Source organism: Pleuronectes platessa, chromosome 19 (genome assembly GCF_947347685.1).
Source record: "Pleuronectes platessa chromosome 19, fPlePla1.1, whole genome shotgun sequence".
NCBI lineage: Eukaryota > Metazoa > Chordata > Actinopteri > Pleuronectiformes > Pleuronectidae > Pleuronectes > Pleuronectes platessa.
The window spans coordinates 17,617,146-17,644,147 of NC_070644.1; the positions used below are offsets into that span (position 1 = coordinate 17,617,146).

At 43.2% G+C, this 27,002-nt stretch overlaps 1 protein-coding gene across 2 annotated transcripts in view; it reads left to right on the forward strand.

Moving 5' to 3' along the window:
- Positions 1 to 27,002, forward strand: part of cntfr (ciliary neurotrophic factor receptor) — a 190,721-nt gene that overhangs the window by 58,536 nt on the left and 105,183 nt on the right. Inside the window, exons 1-2 of one of the 2 annotated variants that reach the window (XM_053410659.1) lie at positions 21,131 to 21,398; positions 21,506 to 21,587. In XM_053410659.1, coding sequence (XP_053266634.1) covers positions 21,506 to 21,587 — 82 coding nt within the window. In that variant the 5' untranslated portion in view covers positions 21,131 to 21,398. Of the gene's footprint in view, positions 1 to 21,130; positions 21,399 to 21,505; positions 21,588 to 27,002 lie in introns of those variants that run through there. The other variant, XM_053410658.1, reaches the window with a different exon arrangement.

Consider the following 27,002-nt stretch of genomic DNA (forward strand, 5'->3'; position numbering starts at 1 on the left):
TCTTCCCGAAAGCTTGAAAATTGGAAGACGCCAACAAAATATTACGGCCTTGTGAGTGAAGGGAAGAGAGAAGGACTCGTGAGAAGGAGACAATCCAAGTGAGTCGAGACTAAAAAGGTCGGAGCAGACAAACAGAGAACAGCAGGAGCCACAAGCCCACAGACACGGGGAGCGTTAACCCCCGGGAGCCACGGAGGTAAAGGGGTGAAAGGTGTCCCCTCCTCTCTTGGCAACCCTCTCCAGCTTCCTGTCTAATCTGAGCGAAGCCGCCATGAAATCAGCTCCGCCGCTCCTCGCCTCCCGCCTCTGGTGTAAAACCGCGGTTGAATATAGCAGAGAGAATAGCGGAAGAGCAGGGGAGCTAATCCACCCGTCGGCCTGCAGGCTCGGGGATTTAGGACTAACTCCTATCACTTACCGTGAAGGAGGAGGAGGAGGTGGAGGAATATGAGCAGGGGCCAAAGAAATGTCTTATGTTCTCCCTGTGGATCACACGGCTCGCCTCTCTTCTGTCAGTCAAGCCATGGCTTTCAACTTCCCTGCTTCCCACTGTTATAATACAACAATTGATTCTATTGCCTCTGTATCTCTGGTGCTCACTTTCAAACTGCCTCTCCACAGGCAGCTCCGTCCTGCCTCCGACTGAGCTCATCTTCATCAGCTGCTTTGTCTTACCATCTTTTCATTTCCTCCTTTCTAATACCTCTATCTCTCAATACCAGTGGAGATCCCCTAAACCAAAGCCGTGAACTTTAACAGTGCTGCCGATGCATAAAACAAGACATTCAAGAGTTACATAGATATGCAAGTTATCCACAGTGGAGGTTTCAGAGGAGATTAGAGGTTTATTGGTCAGATATGAATATATTCAGTGCGCTAATTAAATCATTATTCTCCATTTCTGAAATGTCTGTAAATTAGATGGTTCACAATGGAGAGAGTCCAGATAACACACAAGATTGGTCCTCCACTAGTCTTAAGCCCATCAAGTAATTATAGTAATTATAGAAGAAATTATGAATAATTAGACACCAGACTACAAATGAACAGTCCTTTAGGATAATTAGAGACTATTGTGTTCAAAGAAAAGGTGAAAAACCTGGGCGCTGATTTTGGATGTGATTCAGCCGTCTCCATGATCCCGGGGGTGTTGACGATTGAAAGTTGATCTGAACTAATGGCCCTGTAGTAAGAGGAGTTAACAAACTTCATCACAATGGCACTGACTGAATCAGAGCCTCCTCACCTACATCCTGTTCGTGATGCTTCTCGGTCAGCTCACTCTCATCGGCCATTTTGGGTTAATTGCTCTTCTTTTTACAAATAGAAGATACACAAACTCAGGGGTTTGTGTATCTCTTTTGGCAACAGTTTGATTACACAAGTTTCTTTTGAGTTCCCAAGTGTCTGGGAATCGCAGCTCGCTTGTGATCCAGTGTCTTGACTGGCTCACCCTGGCATTCTCATGATGAAGACTGGTTACATATCATTGTGTCTGGGGGCTCCAAGGATTTTAAATCAGTTCAGGATATAACAAATTGACCAGTGCGCTGTAGTGATTAGTTGAATTAGGATTTCTACATTTGCCTTAAGCTTGAATCCAAGTCTGTGAGTTGGGGACTTTTATCGTCCCGACTTCAATCATTGAATAATTTAACTAATTCGTGAAGATAAAATATCGTTGATGAGGCGCAGATTAGACAAGGCTGCTGGGAGAGTCCAGTTGGAGTCAATCCCAGATTACTGAGATAAACCCTATAATTGCTGAGTAACATTACCCCCCCCAGCTTGGCCGCCTTGCCACTGTTTCCACATAGAGTCTTTATGTTGGCAGTGGTGGTCGGGGAGGGAGTTAAATGTTGGCTTGGGTGTAATGAGCTGGAAGCAGATTGTCACAGAAGCAGCTGATTGGATTAATAAAGAGCACGCCAAATAGGGATTGGCCACACGGGTAGTTGCGAGCCGGGAAGGAGATGGCCCCTGAATTTCAAAGCGAGCGTGTAATATGAGCAGTGGAGCAGAAAAGTACGAGTAAACTAAAACTTCCAAGCCATCTTCACGCTCAAGGAGGGAACACATCGAGCCACCTCTCTGCTCGACTCTGTGTAAAAAAAGTTAGGAGGCTAAGGTCGAAGCTGTTAAGGCAACGAGTTCTTCTCCCTGAGAGGAGATTGAACGTGTCACTTTGACTCTGAGTTGTGTTGTCAGTCGGAAAGCAGCAGCTCCACCTGAGTAGCTGAGTAACAGGGGAGACGCAAGAAGAAGGTGTGGCTGCTAAAACCAGGAGCTGGAGAAAAGTCCCCAGCGTCTATACTTCTGTACGAGCTCCACCAGGCACGTGGAGGCAAACTGACCTTGTGCATTGAATCTAGCATATTGTGAATTAGGAGAGCTCAGCGGTGCGCTCTAGATCTCACTCAGTAGCTAATTATCATCGCCCATCTGCTGAATGCATACACTGTGCTCTCAGCCATATTGCTCTGTTTTGACTTTGTCCCTTTTTTCTATAAGTGCTTCTGTGCATCCGCCTGCTGTTAGTCAACATTCCCTGCTGCATTTCTTTTCTTTCTTTCTTGTATTTGTCCTCTCTGCCAACCTTCCTCTCTGCAGACTTAGGGTACTTACATTTGTCTGCTTTATATGCTTATATTCAAACTTTGGATTGTGCATCCATATGCTTGGAAAGGTTTTCACAATGAGGTAAGGTTTATTAGAAAGACTCGAGTAAAAGTCCATCCATTTTCTATGTTGCCTATTCTACTCTAATTTCGAATCTCCAACTGTCAGAACCCCATTTTTATGTCTTTGGGCTGTGGAAAGAAGCCAGAGTACCAAGAGATAACAAACCTCTTTCTGTTTGAGTTGTAAATTTCACATCTTTACTCGGGAGTGAATTGTTTTCCTGCATAATGCATCCTTTTCCACATAAACACACAAACACATGGTGAAATGGCTCCATTTTCTAGGTAGATCTGAACATATGGTTATGGTGACGCGTAGCAACAATATCAGTGAGCTATGACATCCATTACACAACCTTTTATGGAGCGGCTAAGCAGTAATATCGATCACAGAGAGATTGTTCCGGAGGATGGGAGGTTATGCAGTGAGAGGATGGTGAGATGCGCGGAGGCCAAACGGCAAAGAGGAAGAATGGATAAATGGGAGAAAGGGGGGAAAAGTTGAAGAAGAAAAGAGAGAAATGAGAAGACGCATGGGTTCAGTTGAGCTGTGCTCACTAGAGAGTAGAGCGAGCCAAGATGGTCGCTATCAGGCCCTTGACAGAAACCATCAGAGTTGCTTTGATTGCATGCAATTACACAAGTGCAGTAGTTTCGCGAGGCCCATTTGTTTTGATAAAGACTTATCTCCCCCCCCCTCCTCCACAAGAGACAATTGAAAAGAGGAGGAGGGTGAGGGAGGACTCACTGGTATGAGATCTTGTGATGCTAAGTTATTCCCCATCTTGTGTCTGCCGGCTTTTCTCTCCCCCAAATTGCTTGTTAGTCATTTTTATCATTCATTTTGCCACTCAAAGCTCTACTTTCTATTATTTACTTCCGCCTTCCGCTTCCTGCGTACCTCTCAAACCCCAAACTTAATCAGACTGTTGGCAGGGATAGAGGCGGCTGTCTCGACCTCCATTTCTCTTTCCTGTACCTATCGGCACCAGCCAAGATTTGCCTGTAACAACCCACCTTGGCAGTTTAATTGTTAGGGCCTCAACACAGTTTCCCATCCTTCCTCTTCAATCAGCCCATTTCCCCAAAGTTAATCTTGCACAGTCAAACCTCTTTCTTGTCAAGCTCACCGAAAACGGGGAGAGCATCTAATCTCATCAAAATGTTTGGATAAATCCTGAAGCAGCAGCAGCCGCAGTGGTGCTTTACCTGTGGCCCTCTTCACATAATGAAACTGAGTTGTGCTGTTTGTTCTGCACCACCACACTGCTCCAGACCTTGGGTGACCTTGGGGTTAAGCTGGGAAAGTTTTGAGTTGGAGTACAGACCGTTCTGGACCCAAGGGACAAATGAAAACGTCATCAATACAGGCAATTTTTCATTAAAAGGATAAACACCCAACATGACGCTTGAGCAGTCATCATGCCATGTCAGAATAAATTATTTAATCTCATGAGTGTACTTGTTTATGAAGGTAAGTGAACGAGCTGAATGCAAATCAGTGGCATGACAATGATATGGTTGGTGTAATGACTTATAATGAGTTTACTCAACTGCCGCACAAAACTGGATGTATCAAAGTCTTTCGCCGTAAATAATAAATAAATTAACAAATAAAAATGTATCTCTGACTGATGGTGCGGATTAATGCCCCGCCATCCGTCCCAGTCATTACATAAAAGCAACATGATGGCTAATTACCATTGACGATAACCTGCATTAGTCTCCGGTCGCTGAGCCACTCGCTTCCACTGGAACGGCTTTCTTTGTCCCCTTGGGTCACTCCATTTAAACCGAATCATTCATGGCTGAGCGTCAGACAGACTTCCCTGAGCCACTCCTCCTGAGAGGATGCAGAGTGATTGCTGATGGCCCGTCACAGACTTGACATCCACTGATCGGATGACAAACTCTGGGATCGTGGGGTCACGTCAAAATTTAGGGGAGCGCTGGGAACCTCGAGTTGAAAAGTGCTGCTGCTGATATGAAGTCGTCACCTCATGATGACTTGGATGTGCCCGTCATCATGAGGTCCTTCATATAAATCTGCCCCATCGTAGAAGTGCTGTAGTGGAAGTGAGACACGGTCAGACCATTCCCCTGTGACCTTCTGGTGGCCGCAAACAGAACTTAATCTGAATTCAAAATAAGACAGAGATATTGGTTTCCCAATAACCTTTTAAAAGACAGGAGTTGCTTGGTTTAAGTCTTTAATTACTTTTTAGATTGTTATTTCTTAACATGAAGTTCACTGTTGATTTAAAAGGAGCTTGCAAAGAGATAAAGCCTGTCCATCATTGCTTAAAGAATGTAAAGGTACAGTAGATGCCTAGACCTATGGGTGGAGGGAATAGGGTCTTGCTCCTTCCACTCCACGAATCGACCTGGTATCGCTGTACCTCCAGGAAAGGTGCACCAACACCGTGGATTGCGGTAATGCGCTTTGAAGTTGGTTGCCGCCCGGCCACTAAACCGAACGAGAAGAAGAAAGCAAACCTCTTTTCCATCCATACATCCATTATCTATACTGCTTATCCTTTGAGGGTCGCTTGGGGGATGGAGGCAATCCCAGCCGACAGTGGCAGAGAGGCGGTGTGCATTGCAAACAGGTCTCCACACCAGTAATCATTAGATAATAATGTTTGACGTTTTGCAGTGGCCTCGGCTTTCATCTGTTCCACAGCTGATATTGTCAGAAGACACAGAATGCAAAAGCAAACCAGGAACAATGGAGTTGATGGACTGAAACACACACAGTCACCGGTGTTCTTCCATAAACTTTAGCCTGAAGCTAGATTCTGTGACATCACCGGATTCTTGGTGGACTCAGGGAGTGACTGTGGTCTCATTTCACCGAGGAGCTTGCGTAATCGATATCTTAACTTATCTCAGCAATATGTCATCTCGGTTGTTTAGAAGAACGTATCAGCAGCATCAGTCAACTGTGGTTAAGCCAGATTCTGGCACAATACGCAGCTCTTCCCCTGGTTTATGGGTTTGCTTGACATAGTTAAGTTGAGTAAATAAGCTTGGATCCCAGCTTTGCCAGACACTTTTCATGAACCCAGACACCGAGCAAATTCCAAAATGCAATACACAGCAATGAGCCCCAAAGTTTGGCTTCGGTCTTCTGTCAAACTCGTCACAGATTCTGCAGAAAGAGGAGAACGAGCATGTGAGTGGTAGAAAGAAGAGAGGATAGACTGTCAGGGCAGGACCGTGGAGCACTTTGCTCTGTTACTCATCAAACGTGACCCTCTTTAAATGAAAAGCAGAGATATTTCCATCGATGAGTAAAGCGGGGGCAAGCCCCCTTCACCTTGAAATGTGCTGCATTTCTGTCTAATCGTCTTTCCTCCTTTAAAAAATTACCTTTCTGAAGGGCGCTGGGGTTCGGAGAATCAATAGATCACTCAGGCTGCAAATGTATTATCTTACAAAGGAAAGGGGGATGGAAGGGAGGAGGAAGGAAGAAGGAGGGAGTGGATGGAGAGAGGGGATATAGAAGCAGGGCAGAGGAGGTGAAGATGATGGAGGGAGGCTGCATGCTGGAGTGTGGAAGGCGAGATGAAGAGAAAGTAGAGGAAGTGAAGGATAAGGGGTAAATAGGGTGAAAGAGCTTGTGGAGGCTAGATGGATCAAGCATGGGAATGATCAAATTGTAGAAAATGAGGCCGGGGAGGGAAGGGAGGCGAACAAGAGAGGAGCTAGAACAAATATTGTGTTAGACGTTAAGGATTGTAAAAGAGAGAATTAGGAAGAAGGAAATCAAGTGAAATGCTGAGGCTGTTAAATTGATTTTAATTTACTTGGAATTAAGAGAGATGCAAGAAGGAGCCGGATGCTATAACTATTTTTATTCTCCTGAATGAACCATAATTATTTTTTCCCTGTACCTGATCCTCCCACACGCTGAAAATAAAATAAAATGTCATGATTTATAAATGCTTTTCTTTGGTGTATAGCTAATACTGTACCTGGAAGTAAAGTCAAAGCCAGTATGACAGCACAGGGGATTTTGTGACAGTTCCCTAATGCTGGAAACAGGAGCTGGCAGCCTGGATGTCGAAGGGTTGATTCCCTCACAGTTATGTCCTGAGCAGAGGAGCAGCCACAGACGACAGGAATGCTAAAGTTGCAGCAATAATGATGTGGGGAGTGATTGAAATAAGCCCAGCTGTTCAGTAAGGTGGCCAACGTTTGCTTCATCTATAATTTAATGTTATCTTTTGGCCTTTTTCTCGAAACCACATGGTGAACATTAACATGTGTGGTCTGCTGTTGAGCATCTTTGCATCTCAGGAGATGAGAAGGAGAAGTTCTTACCTCACTGCCTCATTGAAGCCATTTCCAGGACCTTTTACAGCCTGAATGATTTATCGGTCGGTCGATAAAAAAGTGTGAGTCTCCCCAATATCTGTGTCAGGATCGTTTCCCCAAAAATCAATTATGTTCTTTACATCACATTACATTTTTAAGGCAACTACAATATGCACAGTAACAGACTCATACAGACAACTCTAGGCCTATATAACATCATACTGGTGAACAAGGCTGTAGATTAAATGTGAGCTATATGTCACTGAAAGACAATGACACGCGTGCGATCCCATGATGATGCCATTATCTGACTCGTTTAGGTTTTGTGCGCACGCGGCACATTCACTTTAATAAGATGAAAAACCGACTTAGCCGAAAATGACACAGGGGGCAGCTCTCTCTTTCTCTCATTCTGACACACACACACACACTCCCACCCACACCCATGTTAACACGTTCTGAGACACACATCAACACAGGCAGACGGATCGATGCCGTCTCATTTCACACCTTGTGCAACCGAAGTTCTCCATTGCAGGTCAGCAGAACACAGGCCGACATAGATAGTCAGACACAGAGAGGTGGGCTGACACAGAGAGAGTGAGAGAGGGAGAGAAGGAGGGAGAGGGAGGGAGGGAGAGGTGCAAGCCAAAGTGTCAGAAACGAGGTATAAATGGAAGGCCGAGGCAATAAAAGAGGGAGAGCGAAACCTGCACGTCTGGGTGGCAGGTGCTTTTTGGCTCCTGGCTAAATGGTTGTGTGGGTGTGTTATTTGGAGTGTGAATGATCAGACTAGTGTTTTGAGTTCAAAACAGATTTGTCTCTTACCCTGAGTCCTGCATTGACATTGATCTGGTTCTAAATTGCCTCCCCCGTATGTTTTTCTCATCTTCTTGACTGGCCTCTCCTCTTCTCTTCTTCTCTATCCTCATCTCGTCTCTTCTCTCCTCTCCTTTTCTATCCTCTTCCTCTCCTATACTCTCCTCTCCTATCCTGTTCTCGTCTCTCCTCTTCTTCTCTGTCCTCTTCTCTTCTCTCCTCTCCTTTTCTACCCTCTTCCTCTCCTATCCTGTTCTCGTCTCTCCTCTTCCTCGTCTCCTCTCCTAGTCTCTCCTCTTCCTCTCCCCTCCCCTCCTCTTCTCGTCTCTCTTCCTCTCCCCTCCTCTTCTCGTCTCTTATCCCTTCCCCAGCTTTTCTCGTCTCTCTTCGTCTCCCCTCCTCGTCTCTCTTCCTCTTCCCTCTCTTCCTCTTCCCTCGCCTCTTCTCTCCTCTCCTTGTCTATCCTCTCCTATACTCTCCTCTCCTATCCTGTTCTCGTCTCTCCTCTTCCTCGTCTCCTGTTCTAGTCTTTCTTCTTCCTCTTCCTCTCCCCTGCTCTTTTTGTCTCTCTTCCTCTTCCCCTCCCCTCCTCGTATCTCTTCCTCTCCTCTCCCCTCCCCTCCCTACATGTCAGACATTAAGCTGACAGTTTTTATGCATCTGCAGCTTACAATAAATGCAACAGCGGATTAAGCCTCAAGTCTGGCTGTAGTTCCCCAACATTACAAGCAACTCCCAAAATAGGAAACACACGAGTCAGGAGTATTAGTGCTCTTACAGCAGCCCTTTGCCTCTCAGAGGATTAATATTCAGTCAATAATAATCTTTATCTTACCCTATACAAGTTTAATACAATAATTCCTCTCCTCGCTGCTCCTCTGAAGTGAAAAATAAAATGAGACAACGGAGAGCAGGTGGAATTTGCCCTGGTTTAATCTCTGTGACATGTGTGTGTGTCTGTCCGTGAGAGATAGACGCTGAAAATTGTGTCCTTGCACAAACCCTTTCATTCCCCAGTGCGTGCATATTCCTCCTCCCTCGCTCGCCCACCTTACATTGGCTCCACTCCACAGGCTGCAGACTTCAGTAATCAATATATATGCGCGTCTCAGTGTGCGTGAAAGTAATGGAGTGGAAGCTGACAGCGACTGTCAGTCATCTCACACGGGCGGCGAAACCGAATCTAAAATTGAGCTCCAAAAAGCTGTGCATATGCTCCCACTCATTTCTATGTGTGCGTACGGGAGCTAGAAAGCATTTGATTAACATCCATCTCTGCATCACTTCCTTTCTGAGGCCCCTCCAAACAATAAAAACCATTATAGCCACTTTGCCGTACACCACTGAACGTTTGTCATCCCATTGTGCCGGATAACAACACTGCGAGATTACTTTTGTTCAGTCATTATTCATCCTTTTGTTTCCACTCTTTCTGAAGAATTGCCTTGTAACTCATGTTTCATGAACTAGAATCCTATTTGTGTGTTTGTGTTTCCAGGCCATTTTTAAAGCCCAATTTGCACGTTTGTTTTCTTGGGTGGTTTTCTATACAGACGTCATTTACAGCTTCAGCTTATTTAGTTCATAAACCTGTATTACAGCCACTGCATCATTCTGTCGTTAAATGTAAAATATTCCTTTTTTAAAGGGATAGTTCACCCAAAAATGAGAATTCAGTCGTTATCTACTCACCACTACGCTGATGGAGGGTGGATGAAGTGTTTGAGTCCACAAAACACTTTTGGAGTTTTAGGGGTAAACAGCGTTGCAGCCAAATCAAATACGTATTCAAACGTAAAATAACAACAGAAGTAAAACATACAAATGCCTTCATACTGCTCCTGTGGTGTCATCCAAGTGTCCACAAGCCCCAACAGCCAAATTCCACTGGAGACAGCGTCGTTTACTAAAATGTTTTAGCCTAAATGTCCTCTGTGATCCTCCTAGCCGGGAGCCGTGTTCACGTTTGCGTGCACCGACCGCACAAGCTCTCGCCCAAAGGGTTGCGAGACGAGATTCAAATTGAGGGGTTTCTTATTTTTGTAGAAAACCATTATTGCATCATTAACGTGTGCCCCTTGGCTTCGATCACCCAATCAGAGAACCAGAATCATCTGGAGGAGAGATCAGATAAAAACATCACTCAACCTGGCACCAGCTAAACGTTTCTATTGTGTGTGTGTGTGTGTGTGTGTGTGTGTGTGTGTGTGTGTGTGTGTGTGTGTGTGTGTGTGTGTGTGTGTGTGTGTGTGTGTGTGTGTGTGTGTGTGTGTGTGTGTGTGTCATTTTCTAGTGGAAGCTCCTTTTCAGCATTTGCAAGAAAAATGGCAATTTGCTTATTTCAAGAGATGAAACCGGCTGTTTTGATTCAACTTAAAAGAAAATTGTGCAATTTCATCCACATCCTAACCCATCCACATTATGATTACAATGATGTATTGTGTCTCTCTGTCAATTAACATATTCCTGTTCTTAATTGCAAAGCCTCTGTGCACTAGCAACATTTGTCAAATTTGATTGAATCCTACTCGAAACTTTAATGTGGAAAAGGTTTGCAAACAGTTAACTATTAATGCTAAATTTTCTGCATTAATTATTGTTGCACGGAGCTAAAATGAAGCTGGGACATGTGTTAAACATTTAATATCATTGTTTATACAGTGTTTATGTTTTCAGCTGCCTTCAATGACACACACTGCTAAGGCCATAAACATCATGCTTTGTCATCACAGGGGGGGGGGGGGGGCGGCAGTCACACAAAGACAATTGCAAAGTCACCAAAGTTGAAGTCCACGCAAAGACACGCTGTGGTTTTGCTCAACCACAGGAAGCTTACGCAAAGATGATACGAAGCTTTCCTGGAAGCTTTCCTGGAATCTGAGCGTGGGCTGCACGTCATGATTTTGTCTCTCTTCCACTGTAATTCAGTATTTCCCACTGGGTGCCGGGCACATACGTTCAAACTCCTGCTGTGTCTTATGTGATCACAATGCAGGGTTCAAGTATATTTCACTCTTTCTCCCTCATATTTTATTCTTTCAGCCGGTTTAGTCTGAGAACTTCTTTCAGCTCGGGCGGTTTTAGATATTTGGCTATTTGGAGTTTTCACAAATCCTGTGAGATAAATATGATTTTGCATGTTGAATATAAAGTGATGTTGCATAAGAGTCTTAAATGAATTCATGATCATCGGTGGACAAACACAGTTAAATAAACTGCACACGAGCGACCATCCGTGTGTATTTGAGCGTGGAGGAGAATAAGCTTTGTCCTCAGTATGTTGAGGCGTGAGGAGACGGGGAGTTTTCATGTCCTTCTCTCTTTCACTTTCCTTTTCTATTATGCTATTCTTCACCTCTTCTCCCTCTCGCTCCTCTTCCTCTTGTTTTCTTAGCCATTCTTCACACCCTCCTCATTCTTCCCTGTGTTTTTTCAGCCCTTTTCCTCATCTTCTCCTTTGTCCAACTTCATCTACGTCTTCATTTTTTAAGCACTACCTTTTCTGTTTTCCTTTTACGTCCCTGCCGCTCCTATTTTCTCTTTTTTTTTTTTTGTTGCTGTTATGTTTTGGGATTTATTTTTGTTCTGACGGGCGTGAGCGCAACCTTCAAGACGCCGCTCATGGGCTATTTCCCCCGCAGCAGGTCATTTAGATGCAGCTGGGGTCGGACTCAAGGTGTGAGCACGGGGACCAGGCAGCGCCGATGCTTGGCCGAAATCTTTATAATGGATTGCCTCGCTAATAAACAATGAAAGGGCAGGAGCAAGGCGGTGGGGGGTGTGACAGTGTGTGTGGGACAAATGGGAAGAGAATGCTAATAGTTCTGTCAAGACCTTGATGACTCAAATGTTTATTTAAAGCAACACACACACACACACACAAACACCCACACTGTATGTGTAGCTTCAATCAGACCTGCATCCAAAGTGGTGTTTTTAGTTTTTTACCTTTTCAGATTGACTCTTTTTTTGTCGTGTTTCTTGTTTTCACCTTTTACATTGAATTCTCATCGCCTCTGTTTGCATGGGTAATGACATTCATGGAAATAGCTGCTTCTTTTAAATTACACAGCCACCTACTCGTGGCCCTCGGAATGAAAAGATAAATAAAGTTGTTACTTTTTGCAATCAGCTCATTTCAACAATACAATAAGAAAATAGAAGATGATTAAGAGGAAAACCCTCCGCAGGCTGTTGTTGATTAAAATGTTTTAACCTTTTATGTTTAAAGGTAATGTCGACGTTCATTTCAGCTCTGATTCACATTCATGCTGCTGTGTTTATCAACAACAGGGAATTGTTTTTAGATTAGTTTCCGTTGTGGAGTGCAGGGAGGCCCCAATGGAGGAGGTGGAGGTTCAATTCTTTGCTCAAAGGCATCTTAGCAACAGTTTGCCCCTCGGAGCTAAAGATGATTCATGTTTCCCACCCACATCTGAAGGAATGAGCTGTCATACACAAGCTCCCTTTTCTATCCGAAATACTTAAATTTCTATTTCTAAAACCTCAAACAATGATGCTTCGAGGGAATTAAAACTCTGACTCATTGAATCAAAACTCACTTGCTGAAGTCCAAGCTAAATCAGTGGATATGGAGACAAATGGACAGTAGAACAGATTCATATTCAGAGGATGTCACTGTCCCTGCTTACTCATTGGCGTATCATCATCACTGCAACTCCTCCAGGAACTTCAGGGCATCGGAAATGCTGTCATCAGTGTTTACTGGAGGACACGAGAGATACAGAGAGAGAGAGGGAGAGATAGAGAAATAAATGTTCAGTGTACGGAGAGAGGAGCAGTGGGAGAAAAGATGGAAAGACCAGACAGCCAGATTGTGACTGACAGAGGTGAGAGTATGTACGCGGGAGGTGAATAGAGAAGGGCAGAGGGAAAAGGGTGGAGAGGATGACAGAAATGAGAGCGGCGGGTGGATCGAGGGCTGGGGGGGGGGAGAAGAGACGAGATGGACAGCTTGAGTTAAATGTTGAATTATCGCGTCAGTGGGAGAGACGGAGGGAGAGCGAGCGGCTGACGGGAGGTGTGCCGATAGGGCTCGTGGTGAACAGAGAGAGTTGGCTGAGATAATGAATGATTCTCTCACCGTCTGACACACACAGACACACACACACACACACACACAAACACACACACGTAGAGACACAGGCTGAGCTTAGATAATGACATCAGTGTTAAGTCAGCGATGAGTAAGTGTGGTTCTCCAGAGCAGTGCTGTTCATCCCGGGGCTGCAGAGTGTGAGATCATCAGGTTTAGATGAACGCAGTCCGCTCATTACATCCCGAGGTGAAAGTCTCACAGATGACTTTGATAACATGTCATGATGTTTTCATATCACAGGGTCGTATCTTAGTCGCATGATCTACTGTTATTAACGCATACAATAATGATTCATAAGGAAAAAACAGTTTGTATATATATATTTGACTGAATAACCCTGACAGGTCAATGTGGTGTAAAAAAAAAAGTTAATTTGTCTGCAAATATTCCCCCAAAATACAATAACTTGGACAAAATTTGTGTTTGATAATTCAGTGATTTATTATTTACCCTCTTTTTGAACAGTGTGTGCATATATTCATCATCATAAAATGAAATGCCACAAAGGTTTGCTCCTATTGAGGCTCAGAAAATTTACATTTTTGGAATACTTTAATATTAATGTACTGTATGTACTGAGTTTGCCTTTAAATGCATGAATGTGTGTTTGTTTTAGTTGAGATCAAACTGGTGCAGTACGCACTATATCTATATACTTTTTATGTATACATTTTCATGGAGATTCTCTTTAGAAAATGGACACAATAAGATTGACTCAGGTTGTATAGTCAACTAAAGCAAACCTTGGTCGACTGAAATCGTTCAACAAATGGATTTGTCGAGATTAAAAGCAGATTATACACATTAACTGAATTACCCTTCAATCATATTAATCTAGATGACTAATAAATACAAATACAATCTTGATATTTGCACAACAAGAGTAAATTGCAAAATAAAAACATGCAACATTAATTTCTCTCATTTTCTTCTTTGACTCTTTTGTACCGATAAGGTGAGACGAGGTTTCAAATGTCCACACACACACACACACACACACACACACACACAACTATTTCAGTCGCGTGTTTGCTCGTAGAGAAGCAACAGACACTCAACTGTACTTAGGTGAATTCAGAAGCATATTTAGTGTGTTTATCTGGTAACCGAGGTTCTTGGCCACCCAGGCGTGTGTGTTTGTGTGAACTTACGTGGATGCGTAAGTATGTGTAAGTGTGTTACTGTGTGTGTGGGTTAATAGCTGCAAAAGTGTGTCCTGGTTCATCCACAACTTGTATTGTTTTTGCCGTAATGTGCATGAACGTGTTTTCTTGTGCGTCTGTCTATCCGGTAAACGTTATGTGTGTGGTTGTGTCTGTGTGTGAGCTGTAAGTCAGAGTAATAGACCGACCTACATGACAGCCATGGGAATCAACTTTGCAAATAGCCCCCTGTGGTAAATGCTAGCGGGCAGATGAACACATAATGTTTGTGCGGTGCATGTGTGCGTGGTTGTGTGCGATGTGTGAGAGCGTGTTTGAGTGTGTGCGAACGTCGTCTATGCCGCTACTGTATCCGCTGTATTTACTGAAGAGGCTTGGCAACCAGGTTGAGTACATATACTGTTTTTAGTTTTCCAGCTCATCAGACACACACACGCACACACACACACACATACACACACACACACACACACACACACACACACACACACACACAAACTGGAATAAGACATCTATCTTTCTCTCTTTCTGTTGGTTCTGTTAGTTTTTGGCTTCTAAAAGTTTTTTAACCTTGATTTGAAGTATTGGTAATTGAATATTGGTCTTTTGGCCTGTTTGTCAGTCACAGGAAAGCAAATTCAAACCTGCTATGAAAAGATTAATTGATTTAAAAAAAACGAGAATATTAATAGATAAGTTTGCAGTTTTGTGCACATATATGTTCTGTTGCTCTATACGTGTAAAGAGAAAAGAGAGAGTAACGTCTGTTAGAAACCAATCATTTTTAGAAGGTACTTTAAGGTGATTATCAAACTGCAGGTTAGTGGTAGTGAAGCTGGGAAAGGTAGGCGACTTTCACCCTCGTGTGTGTGTGTGTGTGTGTGTCTGCGTGTGTGTGTGTGTGCATGTGCATGCGTTTCATCCTCTATGGGCGAGGCTTCACCTCTGGTTCTGATTAACTCCCTGTAAAAACACCTCTGTTCAGAACATCACAGCCCGTACATCACACTCTCCTTAATACACACGCACACACATACACACACCCACACAGAGACACCCACACACACACACAGTCACACACACATGCTGCGCAGCTCCTGGAGGCTCCCTGTTCACAAAGGGGAGTCTACACCCATCATTCAAAGCCTTATAGGCCTCAAGAATGCTGACACACACACGCTCGATCACACTCACAGACACACTCACACACTCGCAGACACACAAAGTGCTCTGTTTTCTTAGCTTTGATACACTTATAGAGTTCAGAGGTGAGAGGGCTGGAGGTAACACCGTGTTTTTCCAGAGCTTTCTAACTACCTAAATCTGCTGCTACACACACAAGGAGGTCCAGATGGCTGGGTGGAGACAAAAACACACTTTCTCTCTCTCTCTCTCTCTCACACACACACACACACACACACACACACACACACACACACACACACACATTCAAGCAAAAATACAAGTGCAGAAATCCCACATGGGAAGCATTCATACCTTCACACACAGCCCTGAGCTGCAGCCCCACCGTGTGTAATGATATTAGGCTCAGATGATAATTTAACTCGGTACACAAATACTGGTCGTTAATCATCGGCTCATTCCACTGCCCCGTGAGGTGTGCAGTTTCTGCTGCTGTGTCAGACTCACACTTTAGATGCGGCAGTTATGTGACGCGAGGCGTTTGCCAGCGGCCCCGCGGCAGCAGCGCCGGTGCTGTGGGATACATGATCCACGTTAGCTGACGTGTTCAGCTCCTCTAGATCTCAGCCAGCTGAGAGCAGTCACATGTGATCAATGGCCAAATTAGTCCCTCTGAGCCGAGTGCCATCATCCCCGTGCACGTGCACGAGCGCGTGTTTGTGAGCTCGACCCCTGCTGCCTCTTGAAACACAATCAACGTTGTCTTTAGCGAGCAATTACAGCCAGATTGACAGTAAATAAAGGTCAGAGTCATGCAGCTATCAACACTTCAGCCCCAAATGCCAGCAGTGCACATCGGTCCATGCGTAATTGTGTATGCAAGTGTGTGTGTGTGTGTGTCTGTCAGTGATTTACCCAAAATGCTGGCAGACACACTATCAGGATCCCCCTTGAACAGCGCTGCTAATCTGCAGAAATCCTGCTTGATTGATGAGAGAATTAACGTTGCCAAGCAAAAGTAAAGCATTATGGGAATGAAGACGTTCTTTTATTGGCTATGGAGCACGACATTAAGGGTTACACAGGCCCCAGTTTGTTGCCATTAGTTGTTTGTGTATGTGTACAGTTATTGATGGATGAGGTGCCATAAATCCATTTTTCCCCTGTGATTATGGTCGCCGGGGTCACAGGCTCAGCAAACTCATTAACATTTGAGATAATTAACGCTTGAATCCTGTGTGTATAAACACTTGTCAGTTGGTTTACAGTCACTGCCGGGCCTTAGACAAATGTTAATTCTCTCCTTAAGCACTAAAGGAAAAGTCTGTTTTTGTTTTTACAGAGAAAGCTGGAGGTATTTTTCTTATTTAATTACTTAAAATAAGACATTTCACTTTTTCCTCAAATTATGGACAGATGAAATGACTTATGCACCGCGTAACTTCTGCTGAGTAGTGGAAACAGTGGCCTCTGTAGGCAGAAGTGGTCATTGCAGGACGCTGTCAGAATATCTGCTGTTGGTGTGGTTAGAAAAACTGGAACCAGTCAAATCAATCTGCAACAAATGCACCTCTAAAGACTTGGTGGTTTCCTATTTCTTAGGAGAAATTGGAAAAAGTTCTCAACTCTAGATTACTGACCTTTTTCATGTTGTTATTTACAACTTGAAAACTTCTGAAGACTCTTGATATGAACCTTGTTAAGCCAAAGGTTCAAATCTCTTCAAATAGTTATTTGTCATTGAATTCGTACATTATTTTGTTTTGTTTTGATTGTAGTAAAACTCAATGTACTGAACATTGGGATTGTATTTACCCACCAGGCATCTTGACTTCAGGCTGCTGTCCTAAACTAAACTTTTCGAGCTGATGTTTCTCTTGTTCTTCATTTTTGTACAAAATACCAAAGAAGAACTGGTTGTCTTCATCACCTTGTAAATAAATAACACTTCCCCGTCTATCATTGCCACAAGGTAGGACAAATGCACCATCAGTTCATCGAGTGGTGCACAGAACAGGGCTCTTATTTCTACAGTGAGGATTCTTCTGGTGTGCAGCCGCTGTATGAGATGCCTCAGAGATTGAAAGGTTTTATTTTCCATGATGATGAAATTAGAATATTCTACCAGAAAGTTTTTCAACCTTTCTTGTTTTTTCTTTCTTCCGGTGAATCACCATCATTTGAGAGTTTTTCATGACTCTGCGTATCCTTTAAAAACTTTTGGAATTAAAGGGACGATGCCTGTTCAAGCTCAAAGAAGAGTTGTGTGTTTTTGTTTTACTCCTTCTGGTTATATTAGGTAGATTTTCCTGCTTATGTGCAGAAAGTTGTGCTGCCATGTCACTTTATACCCATAATGCGCTCGATGGTGCCGGACTCGCTGATTTCAGCATCTTAAAAACAGCTGACTTTATATATGTCTTAATTGCCTGATTTGTCCATAAATATCAATTTAGTACACAATCCTATCTCTTAGCTTTTGTGTCATATTCCCTCACATGATGGATTCCTCACTCTGAAAGAAATACCCTCACCTGCAGTTTCCCCGCTGATGCTTTTCTGAATTCCAGTCATCCATATGGTTGATGTTCCTCAGGGCTGTGAACGCAACACTCTTGCTATAAATCACGAAGCTCATTTGTAACCCAGGAGAACGCTTTTCTTTATTTTCTCTGCAAACACGTTCCTAATGAACTATTCAGTTTGTGACAGTGTGCTGACAGGGGGGGAATTTGGCTGTTTCATCTTTTGAGAGGTGGAGACAGAAAGAGAACGACTAAAATTAAACCTGTGTGCGTTTGTTATACGACGGAGCTTTAGTGTGTTACGGATTTCCTGAAATGTGGAATATCAGTCTAATAATTACCTTGTAGACAAAGTTATTATTTCAAAGGTTAAACCGCCATATTTGTCATTAAACAATGTGTTTTTTGTGCCATGTGACCGACGGGTGTACCTGTGTGATTTTCACATTTTGAGTGAAAAAAGACCAAAGAAAGAACAGGCAAGAGTTTATACAGTATGAACATTTATTTAAAAGAGGGACGCCTTATATCTTCACACACACACACACACACATATACACACAAGCACCCTGGCCCGCCTAGTGTTTTTCCCTTCTGGCTTTCCAATTTAAATGCAAATGTTCCCAAATCGGACTTCACAAAGACGCAGAGGCAAAAAATCATTTGACGCAGCCATGAATTATATATTTTAATTAAGCAGCCAAAAAGAATCACGCCTATTCAGCCCTTTCCCCTCCAATAAGAAATGAATAAATAAATATGGAAGATGGGGAGAGGAAGGGAATAAATGGGAGGGTCCGGGGAGGGAGGGAAGGATGGATGGATGGATGGATGGATGGATAAAGGGAGGAAGGTTTCGTATTGAGTTTGTGTGATTGCAGCGCTAACCGCCTGTGGGCTGTCATTATGTGAGCGATCTGAGGCTGTCACATATCAAAACTGTATTGTGTGCTGATAGACGGACTAAATACCCCCACAGTTTCACACACACACAGACGCACACACACACACACACACACGGGCGCACATCATTTGGGTTTTGATGGGTGAACCGGCACTTAGAAAAATGAAGAGCAGAGATGGGGATTGTGATGCTCTGACAAGGGATGCAATTTTAATTTCACCCCCTGTCAATCTCCTCAATATCTGCTCAGATGACAAACATATGAACTGCCAATCACTCACACATGCAAATAGACTGACACACACAAGCGTGCACACACAAAGACACAAACTTTCAGTGACTCTTTCAAGTCACAGGTTCCCAGAAGAGCTCATCCTTTCATATATGTAACTCAAAAAGCTAATTATTCTCTTATTCACACAGCTCTGGAGTAAAGTGGTCGTGGATCCAGTTTGGATTATGGTCACAGTCAGAGACACTCAATTTAATATCTTTTAATATAGTACATAGAGAATAAGTATGATTTCCATTTGAACGGAGAAAATGCAGCGCTGATATTTAACAAAACATAGTCGATCCAAACAATCTGTGAGTGAGGAGTTGAGGTTCGAAGCTGGAATGAACTGCATGTCTCACGCTCAAGGTTATTGGTGTGTTTGTGTAGAGTTAAACTGATTTATTAAAATTGTTCCAGACTTTGGTTCTGAAGCACCTTTCACAAAACTGAAAAGTCAGAAGCTCCAAACCCAAACCAGGGGAATTCGGCCTCTTTCTGATTTCCAAATGAAAAGAAGCTGCTCCCGCACACATTTTGTTGCTTTGACAAGAACAAAAATAAAGCTTCTTTTGTGAATAAATAATTCAGCTGTGGAAGTTATATATTTTCTTTTTTTTTTGTCAACAAAATGAGTTTTGTAGTTGAAGTAAACCTTGATCCTCACCATAAAAAAAAAGCTGTTTGAGTGTAAAAGCTTTTTTCTTTGCAAACACCATTAGTTTGGCCGTTCATGAAAACATTCCCCCGTGTGTTTCATGTCTTTGACTGGTTTATTGCCTCTTGACGTCTCAGTCCGACTGTAAAAGCTTTTGCATGTTCTCGAACGTCACTCGGCAGCGCTCGCAGCTATGTCTCTTTTATTTTCCCCGAGATGCTCGAACGCGGTGTAGTGGTGTTTATGTCCGGCTTTAACAAAGAGAGACAGAGCGAGTGAAGGGCACGGTGCGAAGGATGGAATGTGATAGATACAGCGTGAAGTGGGAGCGAGACGGTAAAGGAAGATGAGTGGAAAAGAGAGTCAAGAGCATGAGTAAGAGGAGGATGAAGAAGAAACAGCTAAAGCTAAACAAAGAGGAAGATGTAATGGGAGATGACAGTGGTTTGTAACAGCTGGAGTCCTGCATTAAAAGAACAAGGAAATTCACTTTCCTTTCTTTGCCTCTGTTTGGAGTGCTCGCTCTGTTCTGTGCACACATCGTACCTACTCAGCAGCGAGCAGACCCTCAGACAACCCCGGTCTGCAGGAGAGCCGGCCTCCTCTCCTCTCTGAGCAGAGGAGAGGAGGAGGAGGAGCAGGAGAGGAGAGGGAGGCCATGTTTTAATGGATGGCGGGGGGGATCTGGGTTCAGGCCCCCTCGTTGGCTGACATCCTTCCTGCCCGTGTCCTTGACCAGGACGGTGGAGTCATGCAAAGCTTTAGTGGTGTAGTTCCGTTGACCTCTGACCTCATATCGTATCTGTCTGAGGCAAAACGGATGCAGGAATTCAAAAGTGAGATTTGCATGATTGCATTATTTCTTGTTAAACAGCAGTGTGGAGTCGTGCCTCTGAGTTTGACTCTCCTAGAGCCCGAGATGAAAAGTTAAGATCCCAAGTTGATACCAATCTCCTGTTTGCTTTGTATAAGAGGACTTCTACTATTTCAGTCAAACTATCTAACAAACCCCCGTAGAATAGTGATTTCTAATTTTTTGATTTTTATTTCAATGCAGATTAGACAAGCGTCACATATTCGTATTGTTGATTAGTGTTATTAGGTTTATTATAAACATATATAGTAGAATTAGTTATATAACTATAAGAATACATTATTTTGACTAACGGTCTTAAAATCAAATACATGGATTGGTTTTAATTGGATCATTTGTCAAATACATTTTAACAAAGGAATAAATGTTTTAACCGCAAGAAGATAAAGAAAGGAATGAATAAATCAAAAAGAGAAAGTAAGAGAGGAGAGAACTTTTCTGCGCCTCCATAAAACTTCACCTTTTATAAATATGATCAACTTAACGGTCAAAATTGAAATTATCAAGTTTTTCAATGGCAACAATGAGAAAGTGTGTTTTTTCCTCGAAGTCTTGTTGTTTTCCATGAAAGCTGTGTGTTTGTTTGTGGTGTGCTATACCTTTAAGAGCTGCTGGCCATGGCCCATCCCAGAGAGGATGGACCCATTAGGCTGATGAACAGAAATAGAGAGAGAGAGACAGAGACAGAGTGGGGGGTGTTTTACAGTCAAAGGGATAACAACAGTGGGAGAAAAGGAAATCCCTTCTTAAAATAAGCGAGTTTGATGAGTCAGAGGGAAACGGATAGAGAGGAAAAAGCCACTTCAGGGACTACAATAGTGAAAGGAGAGAGAGAGAGAGACAGAGAGAGACACTGGGAGATTTAGGAGAGAGAGGGAGGACAGGAAGCAGCTATCTCTCCATCTCTTCCATGGTGTTGTAGGTGTCTTATGGGTCTGTCCGTCAGCCAGTCGGGACGACAGGGGGACGCTCACTCTCGGTGCACGCGCTCACGCTGATGACTTTGTCTGTGTGTGTGTCTACAGATGGCAAACCTTGTGACATCGCTGTGCTGTGTAGTTCTGGCCGCGGTGGTGGTAGCCTACGCTCAGAGACGCAGTCAGCTTGGTGAGTATGCACTTTATCTTCATTACACTCCCCCCCCCCCCCCCCCCCTTCCCTCTGCTTCCCCTCCTGATTTTATTTTGTCTGCTCGGACCCAAATGGGCCTGTTTGACTTTAATGTATTCTGCTGTGCTCCTCTCTTCCTCTTCCCTGTTCTCCTCTGAGCTCCACTCGAGCACATTATTTCCACTTTCCCGTCCTCCTGGATGCACTGCTTCAGTACTGCTGCTCCACTTTGTTTCCAACTCCTCTCGACTATTTTACTCGACTTAAATCTCTATAATCAGCTTTCTCTCTCTGCTGTTATTGAATGTTTTCGGCTGCTATGAGATATCTTGTTTTATATATGGCCACAGCGATCTTATCCCACTTGGGACTGCAGAGCTTATTACTACCTCTGCCAAGCAGGTTGTGTTTTCATCTGCGTTTGTTTGTTAGTTTGCAGGATTGCACAAAGGGTTATACCAGGGAACTTGGTGGAGGGATGCATTGTGGGTCAGGGAAGAGTCAGTTCAATTGTGCTGCTGATCCATACATTAAATTATTCACTTCGTCTAACATTGCGAGAGTGTTTCTCCACATCTTGAGACAATTCAGACAGATTTAGGGGGGTTTATATCAATTATTTGGATATTTAAATGAAAAATAAATCATAGTAACAGCAATTTAAATGTGATTGCATTGGGGTGTAGGTTTTTTTCAGCTATATGGTAAGAAGATAGGACTAGAAACCTGTAACTACCACTAATGTGAGGCTGAGAAACTTAAAGTGACCTTAACTGTAAAGCTTGTTTTCCTTTAGGGGGGTATGGTCCTGGCTTCTTTCTGTGATTTTGGTGAATTCATGTGTGTATGTGTGAGAGAGACACCTAAGTCACTGTTTATAAGCAATGAGAGTTAAAGAAGCAGAAGTCAAAAGCAAGATATACCTGTGAGAAAGCGTAGGTGGAATCAACTTCATTCACAAACACGGCAACAATAGCTGATCTGCTCGTCATTCCCCTCGGTGCTCGGTGCTAATATTTTGCCCCACATTGCCAAGGCTACCCCCATCGCAAATAAGGGTTTAACAAAGAAGCCAGTCATGTCAACTGATGATCATGAGCATGTTTCAAATGATTTGCGAGCTGAGGTTTCTCGAGGGAGAATAGAGAAGCTGAAAAGAGCCACATAGTGCAGCTCTACTGCGAGTTCACAGAGGATGCATGACCATAAATTAGACTGTGTCTGTGTGTTTGTGTGTGTGTGTGTGTTTTGTGTGTCTGTGTGTAGAACAGGGGAGACAATTTGTCACTTGACTTTTAGTGAAGAGTGGCCTTGGCTTATTAGCCAATGAGGTCGGGCTGTTAAAGTCAGCTCACCCAAAGAAAGACTCTAAGGAAGTCAATAAGTCTCGAGTGACACAGATCACTGTGTCACGAGGGTCACACACACACACACACACACACACACGCACACACACAAACAAGCGCACACATGCATGCACCAACTGGGCAGACATGGCTTAGGAAATGGGATTGTTGTCTTTGGAGATTAGGTGAGATGCAGCATGGAAGTGAAGTGAAAGAGGGAGATGGAAAGAAAAACAGAAAATAGAAAAAAGAGTGGAAGGATTTGTGAAAAAGGAGAGATGATGGGAGGAGAATGGAAACAGACAGGAAGACAAATTGAAAATGAAACTCCGGAGGAATAACAATTGATGTTTGATATAATGAGACGTAGACAGTGAACGCTGTGCCTCCAACTGTTCTACATGTGTGGAAAGTAAAATAAATAATTTTCCTGTAAGATCACTCCGGTGACTCAATGTATGACTTTATGCATTATTAATAAAATGCAGCTGCGTTGTGCTCATCAGTCTTTGGTCATTTTATATCTGTGTGGTGTTTTGAAAAAAGGAGAAAGAATGTAGGAAAGAGAGCGAGTGAAGCAAAGAGAGAGAAAAAGGGTGAAAAGGCAGCGCTTCAGGGAATAAGGAGATATGGAGAGAGGGAAGAATGAATAACATGAACAGAAGAAAGAGAGCTGACAGTTCTGTCTCTCAGAAGAAGTGTGTCTGTGTGTGTGTGTGTGTGTGTGTGTGTGTGTGTGTGTGTGAGAGAGAGAGAGGTAGAGTGCGTGAGTGCACTGTAGTGGATCTGTCACTGCTTATCACTCCTTTTTGTTTTTCATGCTTCACAGAATCAGTTACACACACACACACACACACACAACATGAACGCACATACTTACAAATACTGTCTAACACATCTGTAAAGCCATCACAAGACAAATGCATAAACACACAACGGTTTGAGTATTTCCAGATGTGCTTTTGCCCCGCATGTCATATGCACAACACAGATGCGCAAATAAACACACTCACTCAGAGACACATAAACACACACACGTACACATCTGTCTGTCTTGGAAAGTGCCTTATTTCTCTGACAAATTGCAAGCTGGTTTGATTGACAGGAATCCCTGGGGTACGCCCCACTTGGCAGCGAGTAACACACACACACACACACACACATTGACACACACACACAGTGACTAATGCCTGTGCACACACATATCGAGTACAAAGGGATTTGAAGGGGAAGTAACTCTCTTGTTCTGGGTCTGACTCAATTTGTACAAAAGGCACTGAAGGCACACACTGTATGTGTACGCGTGTGTGTGTCTGTTGTGTGTCTCTGAGTGTGTGTATTGGAAATCCATCTGAGACTTCTTAACTAATGGCGATAGTGTGTTGCTGAACAAAGATAATCAGAAACACTGGTAGTAAACACATACAGAGACTGAGTCAGTCGGTTAGAAACGAGCTCCACGTCGATGTTGTCTGGATGATGGAGAGACAGGAAGTGAAGGAGAGGCCGACAGAGGAGAGAGAGAGAGAGAGAGTCTGAAAGACAGGAGGACAGAGGAAGACGAGACTGAAGAGCAGCAAACATGGCTAGAAAACGGCATTAGATGGGACACACAAATAACCAAAATAATCAGTTTGTTGTTAAAATCACCGTGATGCCTTATATCTGACATGTAAATGCCAAGATGATGCATAACAGGCAATATGTAATTTATAACATATTTCCACCTATAATGTAAATTTTATTCAGCAGCAAGTTTTGCCCCAAATAAAATAACATTTTCATTCTGATTCTGAGCAAAGTTAAGTGATTTGTTCCATTTCCCCCCAGCTTTTTGTTAAGGGACTTGTGTTGACTGGAGGGAGAACGAAAAAAAAAACTTTAATGGAAACCAAAGCAAAGGAAACGACAAATCTTCCACGAAAACATTTCTCGAATCAACAAAGGGAAGCAGAAAATAATTGAAAGCTAACCCGCGGAGAGAAAAGAGAGTGAGACTCGGAGAGATCACGCCAATCAAGCTTCTTTGAATTTGATTTTTTTTTTGACTGCCGGTGAAAAATAGATGATGAGATAGTTAGAAAGGGGAGGGGGGGGGGGGGGGGGGGGGGAGAGAAGAGATGGCGTGGACGAGAAGATGGGAAGATATGGAACAGATGAAGAGAGGACGTGGGCGACGTGGAGTCAGAGAGGGGGAATCCTAACAGTCAGGTAATCAGACCTGTTTCTACTTTCACACAAACATCCGTGAGAAAATGTAAAAATATTCCTTCAACCTCAGAATAAACCAATAACGAAGGCAGGGAGCCGTCGCCTTGAATCTCCTTGAATATTTACGGCTGTTATAGCTTCTGTGTTAACAACTATTTCCCCTGCTGGTCTCAAGCAAGACGCTGAATGTCAACTAGGAGCAGACATGCTGTTCTGCTCCGCTGCACCTGACCTCTGACCCCCCTGTGGTCCACGAGGAGGAGAAGCCAGGATTTCAAGGATTAATAACTTTATTTTATTCAGAAGATAGAACAGTGGAATTCACTGCCAGCAGAACAAGTTCACTGGAACTACATGAAAGTATCACTACCCTGTATAAATATGCAGTTTCTCAACATCATGGTCGCTCTGTAGAAATAGGACTAGCAAATAATAGCTGAAAAGGACAAATATATATTTATAGAACCACGTTCTCTAGCCACGGGTTTGTGTGGCCTCATGTCTTATTGATTCCCTTCTCTGATAATTTCTTGGTTCGCTTTTCTCAATTTGAAGTGGACGACAATAATCTGACTATTCACCTTATTCTGAATAAGAAAGTATTTCCATTATGATGTTGCTAACGGAATACTCTATTCATATTCCCATTTGCACGTCACAGAGCATAAACTCTGATTGTGACTCACATCAACACGTTGTTTATTCTGGAATCCAGGACTTGTGTCACCATGAATTGCCACATGTTGATGTCACAAACGTCTTGTTGTGTTAATCAGGTAAATATCAGAATATTAGTGTCTAATGATTCTTTACATGGCTCAACATGCTGATAACAGAAATCTACCTCCTTATGGACCAGTTCTGACTGTCCCCTTGCAGATCTGTTCATTTTGCACGTTCGTTCGGGGGTTTTCCACTCATGTTGTTATGATGATGACCAACATTTACACTCGCTGCCAGCTGCAAAACTGTCAAATTAGGCCGGCAAGCAATGGCTGATGCTTGGGTAATGATTCAATAAACCTGTTTATGGTCCATCTTCACACACATGAGGTAAAAAACTGAATTTTCAAATGAAACTCAACACATTACTCTTGGTTGCTGTGGATGTCTCCATTTTTCCCACTTTGTTCTATTTCCTCAATGATACCATCACTCAAATTACATACAGTGAATCCTCTCGTGCGTGGACAACCTGAAGATCGATCGTTTGCGTGGCGAAAATTTGCCGTATTTTCTCTCGCCGTTTGTCTCAATCTCTTTTTCTTTTCTTTTTTTTTTTTTTTACCCTTCTCCTTGTGCATCTTTCGCTGTATTTTACTTTAATCCGGAGATGCGCCAGAACGTCCTGCAATGCCGTTAATGGGGGTGCCACAGTAAATACTGAGGACGAGCACGGCAGGAATATAAATGAGCAAAGTCCTAGAACGCTCAATAGAAAGAGAAGCCGAGCAAAATAAATTAATATATAATACAGGATAAAGAAAATATGGTGCAAGAGAGACAGATTCTGAGTTTAAGTGAGTTTTTTGTGTGTGTGTGTGTGTTCGTGATAGTGTGTGTGTTTGAATGTGGTGACATCATGCTGTTCGCTGAGAGAGCATGTTATTTATTAGAGTCCATATCCTGATTGAGAGACTAGCGTATATTTATTCCCCCCATCTCTCCCTCTCCTTCCATATGTCTCCCATATGGCTCTCTCCATCACTCCATCCCTCACTGTCCCCATCATCCGCACTTGTTGCCCTGACATTTAAAAAGATTATTACAGTCAACCTTCTTTCCTTTTTCTCATCTCCTAATTCTTTCTATCACTTCCTCTCACGGGACGTTTCTTCCCTCCATTTTTTTATCG